General features: G+C 37.0%; 1 protein-coding gene across 14 annotated transcripts in view; it reads left to right on the top strand.

The window, feature by feature from the left end:
• Positions 1 to 19,622, top strand: part of NR2C1 (nuclear receptor subfamily 2 group C member 1) — a 59,057-nt gene that overhangs the window by 9,570 nt on the left and 29,865 nt on the right. For 3 of the 14 annotated variants that reach the window (XM_071800144.1, XM_071800130.1, XM_071800118.1), the window contains exons 3-7: positions 46 to 257; positions 4,014 to 4,138; positions 7,252 to 7,327; positions 11,851 to 11,958; positions 16,825 to 17,055. In XM_071800144.1, coding sequence (XP_071656245.1) covers positions 7,268 to 7,327; positions 11,851 to 11,958; positions 16,825 to 17,055 — 399 coding nt within the window. In that variant the 5' untranslated portion in view covers positions 46 to 257; positions 4,014 to 4,138; positions 7,252 to 7,267. Of the gene's footprint in view, positions 1 to 45; positions 258 to 4,013; positions 4,167 to 7,251; positions 7,328 to 10,706; positions 10,825 to 11,364; positions 11,442 to 11,850; positions 11,959 to 16,824; positions 17,056 to 19,622 lie in introns of those variants that run through there. The other 11 variants (XR_011736002.1, XM_071800111.1, XM_065837384.2 and 8 more) reach the window with 9 other exon arrangements.

The following is a 19,622-nucleotide window of genomic DNA, read 5'->3' as shown; positions in this document are numbered from 1 at the left end:
TTGTTGATAGCCAGCTCTCTTTGGTGTGTCTTGCCTCGTCTGCAGTGTCAAGATGCGCAGCTTCACAGGTGGCAAGGAAGGAGGAAGAGGCTTGAAGGAGAAGGCAGCCCTGCTGTTCTGCACAACTGCAAGTGGAGCTTGTCTGACTCCATGAGGAACTGCCTCAGGGAGCTGGATGGGCCAAAAACAAGGGGTACAGTTCCATGGTGCAGTTAACCTGAATTATCAGTTCCCCACCAACAACAATGGAAAGAGAGGTTTGCTTCCTCTTCAGTCTTCCCTTTTATTGATCCCTCCCTTGACCTATAACACGTTCTCCCTTTTGTCTGCAGTGGAATGAATCAGACCTCAAAGTAAATTAGTTCAGTGTGCTTATCTAAAAAATGCTTGATGCATTTCTAGCAAGTTAGTGTTCTGTCTTTTTAGTGAGCTGAGTTGTCCTTGCATGTGGTCAATATCACCACAGCTTGATCAGGTTGATCAGGACCTTCTCCCTGGGGGTGAGCTGTAATTCTGTTTAAACTGCCTTTGAAACTATGCCCTGACTCTACAAATAAGAGGTTTCTGCCAGTTCAGTTCCTTGAGCTGCCTCCTCAGGGCATTACGTGAATGCCAGCACAAGAAGAGATGAAATAATAAAGCAAAAATTGGGAATGGGATAAGAATGACTTTTTCAGCAGTTGAGCTGTGGCATGAAATGCTGCCTGGAAGTTCATCAGTTAAACATAGATGTTGGTGTGCTTTTTCACCAGTATGCACGTTCTTTAGAAGAAGCCCACATGGTTTATTGGAGGTGATTTAAGGTATTTCAGTACCTAGCACCATTGTTACAAACACCATATTTGTGGACTGGTGCCCTGGTGTTTAGGGATCACCAAGTTAAAGACAGCAACAGTACAGAAGAACCTACTACCAAATGTTTATGCAACTTGAAATTGCAAGTGTCAAAATATAAAATGTGATTATCTGGGATTTTTTTGCCAATAATACTCCTTAATTTCACATTACAAAATATATATATATATATAAAAAAAAAACAAACTTAAGGGAGTAATCCTGTAAAATGTATCACCTTTTTGTTGAATGTAATTACAAGTCACACTGGTTACAGAGGATGTGTTTGCAGTGCAAGAAGTTGTGCAGCAATGTGAGCCACAGCCTTGCTTAGGCCATATCAGGTAAATGAGGGAGAAACCTGATTTTCATCAGCCTTTATTTTAGGGTGTAGTTGAGCATGACATTTATAAGTGTCAGAAACACTAATCGTTCACAGTTTGTTTCTTAAAGTCCATGGAAATTCCATCTCCTTGGGCCAAAATTAAGGTTACACTCTTCAAGATCTCTGAAGGGAAGGACCTCAGTGCAGCTCCTAACACACTCCTGGCTGTCACCCCACCTACAATATATACATGACCGGGGTGCTGCTGAGTCAGTTGCAGAGCAGCAGTCTTTACTGCATGGTGTTTTAGCAGAAATGGTAAAGACAAACTTCAGAACAACGTGCTAATCTCTGGTGATTCGACAACCGGTTCAGAAGTAGCTCGTCCACGCATACACTTCAAGGGACATGATGTGAGGGAGGATTTAGTAGAGCATTCCAAGCTATGCTGCCTCTGCTTATAAGTGCTGTTACAGTCTGACCAGTGTTTCAGACAAATCACCTGCTTTTGAGAATTTGAAACAGTGCTTTGCTTGCTAGCAAGAGCCATAATGGGACTGACTGCCAAGGAGTGTTAATTTGCCAGTTGTTTTGTACAAAGAGGAATTTCATCTGCTGATGAAGCCAGTGTAAGATCCTATCATAATCAGTATAACTTCAGGCATCAGGCCTGATGTACATCATTCTTAAGAAGTCACTGTGTTTAAAAAAAAATAAATATATCACCAGCAGGATATGTTGGCATTTATCCATTTTAAACAACCTTAGTTTAGTTTTGTTTACAAGCTTGTTTCACTATAGAAGTTTAAAAATGTGATGTTGCAACAGTATGAATGTACCAGTACATTTTATGTCTATAACAGGACAGTTTCCAACTTAACGCCGAGTTTTTAAACTTAGCAATTTGTGAGTCAAAGGAATTAAAGTTTTACAGCTTCTTTGTAAATGAGTGTATCAGTATTGATAACTCAAGAACTTCACACCTGCAATATATCCTCACAAACATGTAGCCACAAGCTCAATACCCTCAAAAGCTGAATTCACAATGAAATAAGTAAGGCTTTACCAGAAGGATGGTGCTTCATGCCAAAAAACTTAAATATATGTTTTTTATATATTATTATTTAGTCATGGTTTTGAATGACAAAACTTCAACACAAAAATATGAAGAGCTAATATCCTCTTCCTTTTGTTCAAGTGATAGGTTTTCTCAAAAGAATCCAGTAGGATTAAAGTCACATCAGAAGAGGTTTCAAATTACAGAGTTCTAATGCACACACAAAAAAGCAGAAAAAACAAGTACACTCTCCTAATGCATCAACTATTGTTGTAAACCCTAATTAAAAATCTGCTGTCATAGCTCTTTCGTAGCATAGCAGTTGTCAGTTGGTAGAGATACGAATTATATCTAGGAAATAACCTAGTTATTGTGTTAGTAAAAGATTGTTTTTATAATTGTAAACGTATACAAACAAATGCTGTTACTTCAATTATCCCACTTAAGTCCTAGAAATGGCTGTCCTTATGTGGTGGTTGAGACCCTCAATGATGGACACTTAAGTGTTTGATACACTTTTTTGAGGGATGTATTTTTTTCCTGAGAGCTGTGCTGTTTACAAGTCATTTTCTGAAGATCATAGTTGTTGAGAAATACCTCCTTGAAGGTGCTTTGAATGGAGAGGTGAGATTCTTCAAGTCCAGAAATAGCTGGGTTTGAAAACTCTTGTCAAGACAGGTTTCTCTTTCTTGGTTCTAAGAATCACATTTCAAAGAAAATCTTTTTGATCAATGAAATTATTCTGATTAGGAAAGGATAAGAGCATCACTTGTTTAGGGAATATTAAACTCATCAGGCTTTCAAAGTCCATTGTCACTCCATTAGGTTAAATCATCACCTTAAAAGCAGTTTGATTCTAAACAGTTTCTCAAAGGATTTCCTTACCACTGCCCTCTGGGTTTTATTAATTTTGCTTATTTTGGGAGCATCTGGACTGTATTGTCACAATTGAGTACATCTTGGAGCTTGTGGCTGAGTAACACTACTCTGTTCCAAATTCCTTCTTACTTTTTTTCCTCATCCTTAATATAGGATTCCTGCAAAAATAATACATCAGCAAGACAGGGACTCTCTTTTAGAGAACCTCTTCCTCTGCTCTTAAAACATAATATACTTACATTGCTCCTAACAGCAAAAATAAAGGATGCCTGTGGCAAATTCTGGATTTAGAACTGAGCATTTTCAAAAGTTTATTAGCATTGTTTGATAACACTGGATTAATAATGTAAAAATACCTGCTCTCATAGCCATTCATCTTGATCACAAGAGGGAAATCTTGTTGCAGACAGGTGTTAGCACTGATCCAGATTTCTGCCATAACCAATACAAGCTCTCCTTTTGTTTGATTTAGCAGTACGGCAAATAAAACACAGCCCAGCATCTCAGAGACGAGACACCATTTACCTCTGTGTTGGGACTTGAAAAAATCAGTATCTGTTTACTGGAGGACTAAAATCTATGCAGAGGTTGGAAAGTCTGTGCTGAAGAGTATTTCTGCTAGAGAATATGAGGGCTAGCTCATGGGTGTGAAACTCTTATAATTGCACTGCTTTCCTTGCATTATTTTTTAGAGTAGCTTTGGCTGTTAAGGTGATCATAATTAGAAAAATCATACCCTTCCTAGAAATAGTGTGTGAGGCAAGAAGAAAGATCCCTGTCAGTCTCCTAATTATACAGTATTTTAAATTATGAACCAAAGGTCTCTCCTAGGCCACTTCTTCATCGTAAGTGTTGCCTGTTTTGTCCTGTGTCTGTATGTTGCTTTATTTCATCATTTGTTTCTTGTTTCTTCAACAGGTTCATCTGTATGATCCAAAAATAAGTGTGTCTAAGCTTCAAGGTTCATCTCACAACGATTTGTAGAGCTGTGGGAAAGTATGGGAGACTTAAGATCATGTAAATTGCTGCTGCTGTGGAAAAAGGTGTGATCTACAGTTCTCCCCACTACCGGTACAGCAGTGGTGTTTGCATGGCAATATAGCAAGTGCAAGTCATTCCCTGGGCTGAGAACTAACACAAACAAAAAGAAAACTTTGCTGCTGGCTGTGAAGTCACAGCTGTACCGGTGATGGCACCAGGGAGAGAGGCTGGAAACTCAGGCCAAGAGACAGGTTGTAGCTAGCCCTTTTGTGTCAATGCTTTTGAATAAGGTAGTAATGAGTTTGCAGCATTAAAAAGAAAATAGCTTGCTTTCTTCTTTCTTAAGACTGTGGACAGTGGAGGCTTGGAGAAATCAAATCTCTCCATCTGTCATTTACTGAGTTTGTGGCAAAAATATTAATGTGTTGATAAGTTAAAGTAATTGTATGACATAGAACATTAAAGAGAATCTTTATAATTTTGCGGTGCCACAGATATGATAGGTAAGAATTTTCTTTATTCCTCATGTCTGAGTCAATTTATTTAGAAGTTATTTTCCAGATTTTGCCTCCTGTGCAAGTTCAGTATTTGACTGCAAGCTTTTACTAGATGAACAATAGAGTAAGCTTTTCACTCTACTGTATTGTTCATTTCCATGTGCTGCTGAGTTGGTGCAACACAGCTCCAGCAGTAATAATTAGTACTTGGTATTCTTGTTGGAACATGCGAGTTCTGCAGGCTGAAACACGGGAAGTTTTAGAAAAGCATAAAATAAAGTAGCCACAGGCTCTGTTGGTAAACACTACTAAAATTGAGAAGGTCATAATCATACTTGGTTCTGGGAAGGATTATAGACCTGGCTTTTCTGGTGGGAAAAGGCTATTGATGTAGTCTAGTTTCTTTTGGGAAAATAGTGTAGAAAATGCTACAGACAGTGACTGCAGAATGGAAGCTGTTACTGCTGTCTCAAAAGGCTGACACTGCTGAACATATACTCTCCATAAAATTGGTTTAAGCTGCTCAAAATAAACTTTCTTGTCCATAGCTCTTCAAGCTAGACATGCAGTGAAGTAAAACTTTAAAATTAGATAGTCGTTTATGGTGTCCTTGAAAATATCTGCACGGTAGACATACATGGAGGCAGTCAAAAGATTCTGCAAATCAAACTGCTTTCAAAATTCTGCGGATTTTTTATAATGGCAAGCAGCTCTTGTTTTGGTAGCTAAGTAAATAGCGCATTTTTGAGTTGTAAAATATTCCATGTGGGAAGCGACATCAGGAGGTATTTAGTCCAAAACTCCACTCAAAGTGGGGTTCAGATCAGACTAGAAATTTAGCGTTTTACTGTTTATTCTTCATTTTTGCAAAATATCATATGCACAATATTTCTGATACATCAAATTGTCATGAAGCAGTAAGAACTTCCTCTGAAATAACTCTTTGCAAAAAGTACATCTCTTACCCAGAAGTGTGTCTGTCTTACCGAATAGTTCTCTAAATTACTTTTAAGACATTCAGTTTTCTTCTCAGCTTTTCTCTTTTTTTTTTTTTCCTTTTTTTTTAATGAAGCAGTACTGATTTCTGGCACTGCGTGTGTAAACTGCCCTATTTTGTTGGCAATACATTGTTGAAAAAAAGAAAACATCTGATAGAATACACTGGTTGACTTGAAAGTGCTCCTTGAATAGCGGTTGTGCAGCAGCTCGCTGTGTGCAGACCTGGGCTAATAGGGTGCTCCTGCAACGGTGCTGACTTTTATTAGATCTTTTAACAAAATAATGCTCTTCAACATAAGCTTCAGCCTCAAATGTTTTCTGTGTATGCCTGTCATCTTTTCTCTTAATTTAACTAACAGTGCAGCATGGTGGAGGCTGATTAAGAATGGTCTTCAGTGCCCAGATATTTCTATGGTGTTCCCTTGCACACATCCGTCAGGGTGTAGTGTAGCGCTGTGCTCACTTCCAAGGCCTGCAGTTCTTGCTCTAGTCAAGAGAGATCTCTTTCCAATTGTAAGAGCAGAATGAGCTTCAAAACGAGTTAACATTTTTATTTGCATAGTTGATTGGGAAAGCTTAGAAATCAATGGGGTAGGACACAGTTCCTAGGGGTTCTAGCAAAGTTAAGGAGTGAAAAACAACTAGCCATATATATGGCTTTTGTACGTATGGAACTACTTTCATCAGTATTCTGCCTTTTGGTATGCTCAGACAGCACCATTCCAGCTTATTAACTAAACCTTTTACACCATGTAAAAAGTCCTTTATATTGACACCATTTATTCTTAACACAGGAATATGTGTGTTGGTATTAAACGTCTTCAGAATTTTGTCTGCAATGAGGAATTGATGTAACCCGAGTACATTGTATACTGGAAACAAGGCAAATTTAGTACATAGACAAATCCTTTAGTGTAAAAGTACTGTCTGCATTAATGTAAAAAGTACGTATTTCAGTGTTTATAATACAGCTTTTGTCAGGAAGATTAAGTGTTTATGGTGCTGCATTATCTGTATATATTCCTTTTAAGTACTGCCTAGTAAATATTTGTAAATTGATACCCAAACAAACAAGGCATACATCTGAATACTTTATGTTGCATTCATGAAGTAGTGTTTGTTAAATTCTACAGAATTCTTCTTATGAAGATTTGGATTTCTTATGCTGTAACTGCAGTATTGCTAACAAAACAACCTCTTTTCTTAAACATCTGTTTTCTGCCTCCCAAGTGGTACCCCTGTTAATTACAAAATTCACCTTCAAGCACTCCTGTAAATGCTAAAAAATCAGTATGAGTTCAGAAGATGTTAGATTCTGCCCCTTCATTTCTATGAACAAAATTGTCTCTGTTCCAGTTTTTAAGATGTTAATTATGTCCTTTCTGATGTCACGGTCAGTAATGCGCTTCTTTTCTCACTGGGAGTTTATTATATTGTTGCTCTTTGGGAAAGCAAAGGAGGAAAAATAGGAGGTCTCTATGTGAGTTATTTGAATAAAAAGATACAGAAGTTTACAAATAGAAAATCAATGATTACTTTTATAATATAATCAAACTTCTAAATCTTCAGGGTTGTCACTTTCAGACAACATACTTTACTTACGTGAACTGTATTTTCCCCAAGATATTTTTACTATTGAGGCTATAGATGTTAAGCATCTTCTTTCCTTTCTTTGACAGGAAATTCTGGTGGTTAATGATCATGGCAACCATACAGGAACTGGCCCATCAAATTATTGAACAGCAAATGGGAGAGGTACATGAATTTTGAGTCCTATTTAAGAGACATTGAATAATAAAATGTATAGACTGATAAGTAAAGAACAAAATTTCAAGAGAAGATAATTGTTAGTACACCAAACGCTTCTGGAGACTCTCCCATGGAAGACTAGAAGAACTTATTATGTCCATTTTAGAGTTATGCTGCAAAGTCTTTTTTGCCAAAGTTTGCCCCACAGAAATGAAGCTAAGGAAGGTCTGGCAGTGTTTCCAGTGAGGGGCTAGTTGTTCAGATTTGCTTTTTGGGCCTGCAGTGGTTTTCAGAGAGCCATCTGCTTGTTTAATGGCTTTGCTCACTTTCAGTTGGAAAATTTACAATCAAGAGCATTGTCAGTACATAGCTTTTACTTCCCAATTAAGCAATTGCTTCACTTGTCATGTTTGTTTTCACTGAAAAAGATCTGCCATAGTCTTCACTGTGAAATGTTGGTTGGTGTTTGATATGTCACTTGTTTCTGCTAACTTCTGGGTTTCATTTTCTGCAACCTGAATGCAAAATCTGTGTGCTGCAGCCAGAGAACTTCCAGAGGCACACAGATAGTTTGGGAGTGTGGATAAGAGTTTACATACTTACCTAGAAGGCTTCATCATAGCATAGCCTATTTAAAATCAGGACTGCTTTAAATTAAATAGAGGCAGCATCTTCTTTATCTTAAATGGTATTTTTTTAGCTTGAAATATCCACAGTTGGTTTCTTGTCTAGTCATAGACTTACTTTTCAGGTCGTTTTATTTCCTGTCAATCTTGAGTTCAAATAAAAAGGTTGGGGGTGTGAATTTGATTCTGTATAAATTCTTATGGCTTTTATTGTAGCATGTGACTGTTGCTAAGGCTACCTCAAAGGACATAAATGATTTATGTGATACATGGTGTTTTCTTTCATTTGTCCTCCTTTTAGGTGAGAGTAGAGGTGTCTACTGTAGTTTTGTTTAATTCCTTGTGGTGGTCTAGGGCTGTATTTCCTGTCTTTTTTTTTAAGTACAGGCTAGTCAAAGCTAGCCAAAGTGTACATTCCATTTGGAAAAGAGGATGGTGTTATGATGGTGTTTATCCTCTGTGAGGGTCGTTTCTCAATTTCATAACGTGATTCCATCAGACACTGCTCTCACTTAGTATCTCAGTGCCATGGGAAAGGGATGGTCCCTTTTCTTTTTCCTACCTTATTTAATTTCCACAACTGGAAGGTTTTCTGCTGGGTTAGTGCAGCAAGTAGGGTCTGAGGAGGCTCTAATGAGTACTGGAGGTGGCTGGAGGCCAGAAGGCAGCAGGGGAGAAGAGAAAGGGAGTGGAAGTGCAACACTGCAGGGAGCTGTTGGCTGTTTCTGTTAATGGTGAAACGTCTGCCTTACAGTTTTCATTGATATAATTCTGTCAGCAGTGTAGATTAGGATTTGTCCTTTAACAAGGTTTTACTGAGCTGGAGACCGTCACATCTGATTTGGCAGGAGTGCGGTTGAAGCATTCCCCAGTCTTCACTTAGCCACTTACTCTCACGCTATGCTCATCAGGCTCATGTTAAGCTCTCCATGTCATTGTGTAGTGGACAAAACTGGGAAAAAACCCAATTACAGGGTAGTGGAGAAAGGTCCTCCCTCCCATTTGGGGTCAGTTCTCTTGTCTGGTACAAAGTGCAGCCCAACCAGGCACATGGTTGAAAGGACTCAAAAGCGTCACCCGGGGCAGTGCCAGGTGGAACTCTGTTAAGCCGAAATTCCTGTCAAAGGAGTGCTCATGAGTGCACTGCCTGAAAGGTGGAGTCAGCAAGGCAAGTGTGCTTACAGGGACCTTCATGTAATATCCTACATTCCTACCTACCCGCTATAATTGCTTGGTGGTGTTCCTATTCAGTGTGAGCACTGAAAACCGTATTTTAAGGTCTATGGAACTTTAGCAGTATTTTTGCTAGCGTTTGTAATTCTCTTGAATGTTAAAGTAGTTCTAATTGAATTTACAAGAAAAATTTACATGAGTAGAACATGAGAGGAGAAAGACAGGTGTTCCCATTCTGAAGAGAATGGGAAGTGCTCCTGTGCCTCCTTGAAAAATGGCCAGAAGTGTTCTGTGATGTAGGTTTTGATTTCTTTATAATATTAATTCTTTTTTATGAAGCATTTTAAAACACAAAATTATCACAAATTATTTTATGATGATGTTCACAAACATGTGCTTTTGTTAATTTAGGCCTTCTTTGCATAAAAGCAGAACTTATTAAAAAAAAATTAATTTATAGCCTTGCCTGTACAGAGCATTGCAGAACGTTTATATTTTCTCAGATTCTGCCAACAGCGAATAGTCTTTCGCTGAGTGTGAGATAATTCATATTTCTGCATCAAGATCACATTCTGTAATTCATGTAGGGAAGTTGTGAAGAGCCCGCAGCGATCTGTTTTCTTTAATCTGTGGCTGGGTACACTAAGTACATTGTGGTTTGTTCTCACAGTCCTGCCAGGTACCAGTAACAGAGGAAAGCTGTGTATTTGTTGAAACAGTCTGTCATGCGCATACAAAATATATTTTTTAGCAAAGATTGTGGTTATTCTTAGCAGTATTTTTTTAACTACAATAGAAAAACTGTACTCTGTATAGAAGTTAAACTGTCAAGCTGACATTTTGTGGGGTTGAAGATCAGTTTTACCTTATACAACATGTAGATCATGACATTTTAATATGGAATATGTAGCTTGTTTTGTAAAGCAAAGCTAAATTTACATAAAACTCTGCCTGTAAATCACCATGTGTACATGTCATTTGAAAGGCTGATGCAGAATTTTAGTGCTTGAAAGTATCTCTTTCAAACTGTAAATGTTGCTGTATAACCAAAGCTTCTTTGTCCTTTACTAAGCAAAGAAGTAGATGAATTGTTTGAATATGGAAAGTATTCACAGTCATGAAAAATCAGGTATTTTTAGAAAGCCGGTGTTTGAAAATGGCTCAGGCAGCAGTTTGAAAAGCATTTCTTTTGATGGTGCTGGCAGCTTAAGCGATGCCCCCAGCAGCTTAATCCCACTCTCTCATTTGCTCTGATGCGTTTGCTTCCGAGCGGTGTGGAGATCTGGGCGAAAGGTTTGAGCCGTGCTAAGAATAGCCTGTGTCTGTCTGTCTGTGTGTCTGTCTGCCGGGCTGCTTTTTAGCCTGCATTAGTGTCCTGTTCCATATCCCTGAATGACTAGCCGACCAGTTTTACCTACCAAGCTGAAGCAATAGGAGCAAGTAGGTTATAAGAGCTGAGACTGGTACCAAAATATTGCCCTTTGGGGTAAATTTTAAAACTCAGCTTAGGCTGATGAGAGCTTGAATTTCTGCTGTAAGGGGAAGCCTTACCGACCACTTCTTCCCCTTCTCATACTCACCTCCAGCTGTGTGTTCTTGCCTCATTTCTCCTGCTCGTACGAGCACGTACGTGGTGGCGTGTTTGCAAAATCGGGAAGCTGATCCGGGAGGAACGAAAAAAAGCTCTCATCCTCTTACGAAACGGTACCTTTACTGCACATATCGATATAAGTTCTCTATATTAATTCTTGGAAGTGTGGGAGGGAGGACAGCAGTTGAATGGGAACATTTTTATAATGGTGTAAATAAGGAACATTATTATTAATACAGAATTGCAGAATGTTGTAGAGCTTTTTGAACTGAAAAAGGTTTGGAGAGTTAGGAATTTTAAGACAAAAAATTCAGTTGAAGGTGTCTGTCTCTGTGAAGACAAACTTCCTTTGTACTACAAAAAGTCCAGTCTTTCTGATTAAGCCACTGTAAACAGCAGCTGTACTTATTTTTTATTGACAAATAATGTCATGAATAATACCGTCCCCCCCCATATACCTTTGGCTATAGCATGTGAAGAATTTTTAAAATACTGATAATCATTAAAGGACTTCCACAAATGGTCACAGTCATAGAGATTTGAAATTATTTTAAGATACACTGCTTGCCAACATCGTGTATTTCATTAATTTTCTCTTTCTTGATAGTTCCCCAATACAGAATTCTGTTTTTCTGATATTGCTGCTCTCACAGAAGAACAGCAACAGGACAGAAAAGGCCAATTGCTGTGTTTCCACACCAAAAATTCAGTTTTCACTTAAGCCATTAAGGTAAAAATATTTTAGTGTAAGTGTAGCACAGCTATGATGAAAGGTATCGTGTTTAGTGTGTGTCTCATGAACATCAACAGTAAGAAGTATTCACTGTGACTTACATGGACTTGTCACAATGAATTGCTTTAATTGATATGTTTCTAAATTTCAGATTGGAAGGTATTTCAAAATGGGTTTAAAAGAGTGAAACAAACAGAATGTTCTAACTAGCAAAATTAAGGTATTACATCAGATTACAAGCATTTGCACTCCTTATACAGTACAAGTGTCAGACTTTGCATTGCCTTGTGCAGAGAAATCAGGAGTTGGTGAAACCATAGGGTTTCATCCAGTAAGGTGGTATATCCATCCTTAAGGTGATATCTCCTTTGCCAATCCATTATGTTTCTTTCTTTTTTTTTTCTAGATTACCCATTCCCAGGGAGCTGCTACACAAACACTAATGGATGGGACAGCACAACGAATACAGATTGTCCCTGCGGATTCAGGCCTCTCTTTGCCACAACGCATACAGGTAAGCTTCATCTGATATATTTTAAAAGCACAGATGAACTATTATTTCTGCTAGCTTTTACATATGATTCTTTTTTATTTGTGTCATATTATTTGCTTGAAGGTAAATATTCAGCCCTGGGTGGCAGAGACCATTTCTATATAAACAGGGATAAAGCATTCAAATGCTTCACCCACTTTTTTTCTTTTTTTTCCAAGAATTTTAAGGTTTACAAAATAATGTAACCACCAAATGGAAAATACTTTTTCTAATAATGTAATAATATTGCTCTTTAAAAGCTGAATAATTTTTAGATTGGATATTACAACTGAGTTGTTGAAACTTTTCTACATTTTGAAACAGGGAAGGAGGGAAATACCGCATTGAATTGTTGATACAAGTCATGAAAAAGTGCAAGGCAACTTAATGTCTGAGAAGGATACTGGTTTTTGGTTGTCCCAACCAATGTTATATGTCCCAGTATGCTAATTCATAACCTTGCCAGGTAATAATCTCCAATTCAAGTGAGGATAGGAAGTTTTTTGAAATGTGGGTAGTTAAATCAACGTAGATACATGTATGTAGGATCAGGAGGATTTGGGGAATGGAATTTTATATTTTATCCCTTAAAAGACAGTGCAAGTCCTTGTAGATGTTTTATTTTTCAGTATCATCCTACAGAAGAAAACATCAACTACAGAATAAATTTTTAAAATACTCTTAGATATATGCTATTGCATACGAAACCACTCTCATTTAAGCGAACCAGCTGCTAGTATAATCTTGGCTGCTTTTTCTTTTGCCGGCTTCACTCTTCAGTATTTTCCACTGTTTTTTCCTGTTTTGGTGCATCATGTTCAGGCTTTCAACCTTCCAAGAGTCTTCCCAGCTGCCCCCATACATGATCTATTGTTTTATCAACTGTGCGCTAATCATGGTACCAGTGTTATCTGTTCAGTACATCTTTATTCTTTCAGCTACCTCCACACCTTTTCTATACTTTGTGTACAGCTGTACCTTTTATTAACCAATTATGTTAATCAGTTAACCACCGTCTCTTTATCCTCTGTTTTCATTGTCCACACCTAGATGCCATAATGTCCCTGTAGTGTGAAGCCGTTTAATGTAATTTCAGTATCAGTGTCTAAATGTGGGATGATGACAGATAAACCCACCAGCCTCTATTGTTAAACAGCAGGACAGTTCTGTTGGTTCAAAGCCAGGGGCAGACTTGGAACCCGTGTGTGTCACCATTTTTGCGGGGTGACAGCTATTTGTGCTTAAGGCACTGCAATTATCGCAAATATGATGAACACAGAAGAATTGTATTTCTAGGGACAGGGACCTGTACATAGTTTTTCGTTGTCTCATGTAGCTAGAAGATCACTTGTTTCTAAGCTGGCTACTTTGTCCCTTGTCTTTTTTTCACCACACTCATTGATTCTTGCTTCAAAATGCGTGGTAAACGCTTTGGGTTGGTGATTGTCTCTCGATATGTGTGGAGCAACACTCAATCAAATGGCATCCTTCCCGCAAACATGTCACCAGTGCAAATAATAATAAATTAGATATGAGATAGAACTTAGTAACGAAAGCTTTCCTCAAAGCAGAATTTATGCCAAGAGTAAAGTACTTTGTAGGAACAAATGCATCTCAGTGAAATGTTCAAAATAAAAGTTAAATCAATTCATTTTGAGTTTATATTTTCAATCACTATTTTTCCCTTTTTTATTATTGTCGAATGCACGTAAATAATTAACTGAAATCTTGGCAATACAAAATTCTCGGTAAAACATTCTTTAAAACATGTTTCATTGATCACCCTTTTTAGGGAATGCTAACATTTCTCTGGGATAAAAGTTGAATGCCACCTTTGTTTTTAAACAGACATTTCTGTTCAAAACCAACTGTATTATGAACGGGTGGATTAAACCTCTGTGTTTAGACACTTTTTTTTTTTCTAAAGTAGGAACATGGAATTATTGAGGTATTTGAATTTCTTGAAATGATGTTCAAATGGAAGCCAAAACTTGTTAACAGACAAGGCTTAAAAGCAATAAAGGAAAATACTATTCTCCATTATCAGCAAGGTGCTTAAATAAAATACATTGGGGAAACAAGCAAACAATCCTAAAATATATTCCTGTTTTATAGCATTATCGCTTTAGTGATGCTGAGTTTCAGATTATTGAGGAATGTAGTGTGTAGTCAGTGAGCCCTGAAGGATTCCCTTGAGTGGATAAGTGGTTTCATTTTTCCCTATGATTACTTTTTTCCCCCTTGTCTCAATATTTAGGTGTCACAAGTTATTCTGGTTTGGTGGACTGCTCCACTTTTCATATTCCCGTGGTGGCTGAGGTGGAGTTTCTGCAGGTGTATGGCTGTAAGAGGTCAGCTACAGACAGACTGGGGCTTAATTGTTTAAAATGCTTTCTCTTATGCCTCTGTCAGATGGCAAATGCTTGACAGCTGCAGAAATCATTTGTGCAGATTGAATAGCTTGATATGGATATTAATGTCCCACTAAACCTACATATCATGCAGTGAAAACTCCATGGGCATCCCCCTAGAATTGCAGGAAGCCATTTGAAAAATTGGTACACTATTAAATAGAAGGTGAAATTAATTGTGTGAATTACAGAAGCAGCAGTAGTGAAGCAGCAATTGTTTTTTTGCCTGCTGTCCTGCCATATTTGTATACAAATACATACTTTTTAAAAATTATGGATCTGGACTACAATAGGAAAAAAGATAATTTAGCATATATATCCAAACACGAATTTCAACTTTAGTTTAAATTTTTGCCTTCACTTTTTGGGACATGCTAGTTTTTAAGTTAGTTTTGTACTATACTTGGTGTAAACCTAACTAAATCAAGTATATGACTTTCGTGATGTACATATAGTTGCACTTTTAATTTTTGATAGACAGATTTTAGATAAGAATGTCCTTCAAAGAATGGGTCTAGAGATTCCAGAAACAGCACAATATTCTGTGTTTGGCTTTTGTACATGTATGCATTAGATTTCTCCTAATCCCAATAATGTGTTTGGAGAGAAGGGGAAGGGAACTTCAGCTACTTTGAAAATAGCCAGAAGCAACACAGGAGAAATAAAGAAAATAGGAATGGAAAGAGAAAGTTAAGCAAATAAGCAAATTAAAAGTGCAAGGAAGTTTGCCTTCGAAAGAGAATAGAACCAACGTAAAGGAATTGAGAGGAGAAATAAGGGACTGCTGAAGACATTTCTGGTCCCAGAGATGTCGATATCTCAGAAAACTGAATGGAAAATCATGTATTAATCATGTTGATAATATTATGGGGGTTTTGCATTGTCTTCTCACTCTACACCCCAAATCTCACAATAATTCACGTTCTTTTCTTATATATTTAGTGTCTGGAATTCTATCATCTTACCTGGACTTCTCTCTTAAATGAGCTTTTAATTGTTTTTTTTTCAGAGAAAAAAATTGAAATTTGATCCATTAAAATGTTAAAGGCCACCTGAAGAAAATACATTCCTTTTGTATATTTTGAAATTCATAATTTCTGAATGTTTGAAAGTGGCAAAATTGACTTATAACTGCTGAAATAAGATACTGTATATCTCTTGCAGCTTATCTTTTCAAAAAATAAGCTATGCACGGGTTATTGAAACAAATTTAAGTATATTGAACATTTAGAGAAAGTAATAAAGTATTTGTGAAGTTGCAATAGCCAAGTTGATAAAGACTTGTGCAAAATTATGCCGCATTCACTTTCTTTGTGTGCCCGTTCTCCACTTAGATAATAAAATGAATATTGCTGCCATAACTTCATGAAACTAGTTATGATAAGTGTTAGACCATGAAACAAATTATTTCATCAGTAATAAGGATCATATAAATGTTAGGGATGGATAGATGGACGTAAATGTTTGGTTGTAGCTGAAATGAAAATTTAATAGGAGCTATTTTATTGATTTGTAATTCAAAAATTGCAGGGAACAGTCTTTGTAGGCTGATTCTACTTAGTCTCCAGACGGATTTCCACACAGGCATTTTGATGGAGAAAGGCAGGAAGTACTAAAAGTGAGAATTATAATGGAAGATATATGGAATCTTGATTATTTTATCTGAGGATTGTAATCTTCAGACAAAGTTGGCAAAAGATGGAAGTTTAGTGGAAGATTATTTGATCAAGTTCTGGTGTATTTGTCCTTGAAAATAGAGATAAAACAAACAAACAAACAAAAACTATAAGTCTGTTCTTGATTATGAAATGAAACATCAAAATCATATTTTCCTTTAAAAAAATGTCAGGGAGAGAGATTCTGGTTTACTTATTTTCTTTGGGAATATATATGTTAAAAAAAAAAAGCCCCCCCTAAACGAAGCCTAAAATATATATACAGATACAACACGATTATTTGTTTCCTTGCTGTTTGATGCTTAACTTTTTCACCTGGAAGTTTACATTTGTGTTTTCAGGAAGTTTTTTGTTAAGCTGCCAGACCTGGGGGGTACTAAATACTTCACGTGGTATGCAGTGAATTCAAGAGTTAAGGTTTCTCATAACCTGATGGGTCCTAGGGCAGAGCTACAGACCTACCTCGAATTCTGGGTTCTAGAGTTGTCAAGGGTTTCATTAGTGTTGTAAAAGCATGGGCCAATTGTAAAACTTGAGTATCAACTCAGAGTTTGACTTCAAACACCATCAATTGAAATGTGTTTCAAATGCAGTGAAAATCCAAGGGTTTGCCTGAGTTTACTTCACTCTTGTGTGACACGGGAAGACGATCCTGCTTCACAAATGTCAAAGGCAAAATGCCCGTTTTCTTCTAGTGCCCAGATTGGGCCCCAAAGGTGAACTTAAATTACCATAACAATTTGAGATAAATGTATTATTAGATTGTCACAGATCAGCAGACGGGCCAGAAGATTCAGATTGTTACAGCACTTGATCAGAGCTCAGCAGGCAAGCAGTTCATCTTAACAAATCATGATGGCTCTACCCCAAGCAAGGTGATCCTTGCCAGACAAGATTCCACTCCAGGAAAAGTTATCCTAGCAACTCCAGATGCTGCAGGTGTCAACCAACTGTTTTTTGCATCCCCTGATATATCTGCACAACACATCCAGGTAGATAATCCACTTTTTTTCATACTTTTGGTTCAAATGGGATAAGAAGAGATGTTTTATTTCCAAATATGTATGTCTGGGTTCTCCTTTTTTGAGTTTGTTTTGATTTTTTGTTTTGTCATTTGTTTTTTTTTTTATGGTATATTTTTTCTTACACTAGGACTCTGCATGGATACTTAGAAATTATGAAGAAAACTTTTTCTTTTGTAAAAGTATTGCTTTTAAAATTTATATCCTGGCTCATGACATTAGAAAGAATACTGTTATTTTTATAGTGACTTCTAGCTCCTGCCATAGCAAGTCCTTCTTTGTTTCTGCTTCATTGACTCTCTGTATGTTTTCATGTATTCTTGAAAAACATACTCTTTTCCATTGTCTTTATCACTTAGCATTCCCTTCTGCTTGTTTTCATGCTGTACGCTGTTGTAACTACTGCTCAGCTGTGTGGATTGTACTCCAAGCTAGTTTCTCAGAGAGACTATTCAGCAGGGAAGCACATTACTCAGTGGGGGTGGGAAGCTAGTAACATTAAAGATTTGGGGTTTGCTGATTGAGATTGTAACTACTCAGGACTGTAACTCCCCAAACTGGTCCCCAGTGCACCTTACTCCCATGGACAGTGTATGAGCCGCTTCCTTAGTCTTCACCCTCCAATTTCCAAGCTTTCTGCTCTGTACCTTCACCTGGCAGGGATGGGATGGCACTGATGGGAAGAACTGAACAGAAGACTTGGGAGATGGGAGCTTCTTCAGCATGAAGTAGGAGATGACTGCACTCCAGCTAAAGTGTAGTTAGTGCATATTGTTTACCCCGTGTACGTTTATGCTGCTGTTAAAATACATCAGTGTGGTAGGCCAGGCGATGCTAGGGTGGTTACAGCCCATTTAGTCTTACATTAAATGATGGCCAGAAACAATTACTTAAGGAAAAAAGTTAAAAACTGGACAAGTAAATAATGATCCTTCAGAGAATATCTTTTCACTTCCATTAGTTAGTGGTTTAGAGCAACCTCCTGATTTGGAGGTTGCAGTATTTGATAGCTGCCATTAAAGTTTAACAACCTTTTTCATTATTTATATAGACCATATATGCTTTGTTCTGTATATAATATCCGACAGTACAATTGTATGTTGTGCAAAAAATACTTTAGTTGATTTGATCTTCTGAGAGAATTATCTAATTAAGTGTCTCTTGTGCTATAAGAAACAGCTATAAAGGATGCTATTGTTTTTGTAAATCAGTATTATATGCTTTTTCAAGTAATCTCTTTTCAACTGAAGACCCCTGATCTTTTTAGCTTGTGCTCTTTTGGGAGCCCAATTTGCTACCCACATGTTGTGCAAGCTTGAATCATCTCTCTTTATTATATATTACTTTTTTTTTTTTTTAAATCACGAATCTTTGCAAATGGACATCCAAGATCTTTGCTCCAAAGATTTTGATTGCTGTGAATAGGGGAGCAGTAGCAAAAACCAGTCCCATTGAAAGACATTTAAGTATGTTTAGTGATACCATACACTTTGTATTTTTGGTAAACCCCAAAAAAGTATAAACCAGTGGGATATGATTTGAAGTAATCCATGCAGAAACAGGTTAGTTTGAGAGGCAACAGCATATTCTGTCACTTCAGTTAGACTGTTCTGTTGTTAGCTAATATGTATAGGGAGTGAATTTTTTTTCACTTGAAGTTTGTGAAATACAAAGTACCATTCATTTATTGTTCAGCTCTTTGGGATCTTTCCTGTTTTCTCCCTTAAATGGTCTTTCCATCTGTAGTTTCACCTGTTCTGTTGTGCTTCTGTAGCCTTCACTTGAAATGCCCATTCATTTGCTCTACAAAAGACTTCTTTATTTCATCTTATCTTTACATGGACTTCTTTGGCAAGACCCTTTCTCCCATCATCTATTTTAGCTTCAGTGTCTCTTCTTCATCTTAATAATCAATTTCTATTCTTCATGTTCCAGGTCAGTTCTCTGAGTCTGGGATTTTTATCTCCTCATGGGCCAAATTCTATAGACCTTCCATATGGGAACATTTCAGTGCAGGTTTCGTTTATGGAAGGACTTAGAATTTGTTTATATTTATTTTATATAATATCATGAAAATATATAATGCTAATAGTGGAAATTAGGAAGGAATTAAAGTCTAATACTCTTTTAAAGCATCAATATTATTTTTCTTAGATAGATGTTATATTAAAGGAAAACTTAATGAATCTCTGAAACAGTATTGTTAACAAAGTGTAACTAGAAATCATTATGCTTGTTAAACATTCTCCTATATATCATCTATACTTTCAAAAAAAAGTTAGTTCTTAATTTTTCTCTATAGAAGATAGGCTATTTTCTCTTTCCGTAAGTAATATTTCTTTTTATCAGAGATCCTGTTTTAAATATCCAAAGCAAGAATGGGAGAGTCTGACTTCCAATTAAGACACAGTAGAAGTTAGAAACACTTAAAACTTCTATATCTGTCATCACTTTTTAATGGGAAGAATAATGTTTTCTTTTCTACTTCACTCAGTTGTTAAGATGATGGTTGTTACTTGTGATATGCGTGTTCCTTT

Source organism: Patagioenas fasciata, chromosome 1 (genome assembly GCF_037038585.1).
Source record: "Patagioenas fasciata isolate bPatFas1 chromosome 1, bPatFas1.hap1, whole genome shotgun sequence".
In the NCBI taxonomy this organism is placed as follows: Eukaryota; Metazoa; Chordata; class Aves; order Columbiformes; family Columbidae; genus Patagioenas; species Patagioenas fasciata.
Note: the sequence above shows the minus strand (reverse complement) of the source record. Positions and strands in the feature narration are given on the sequence as shown.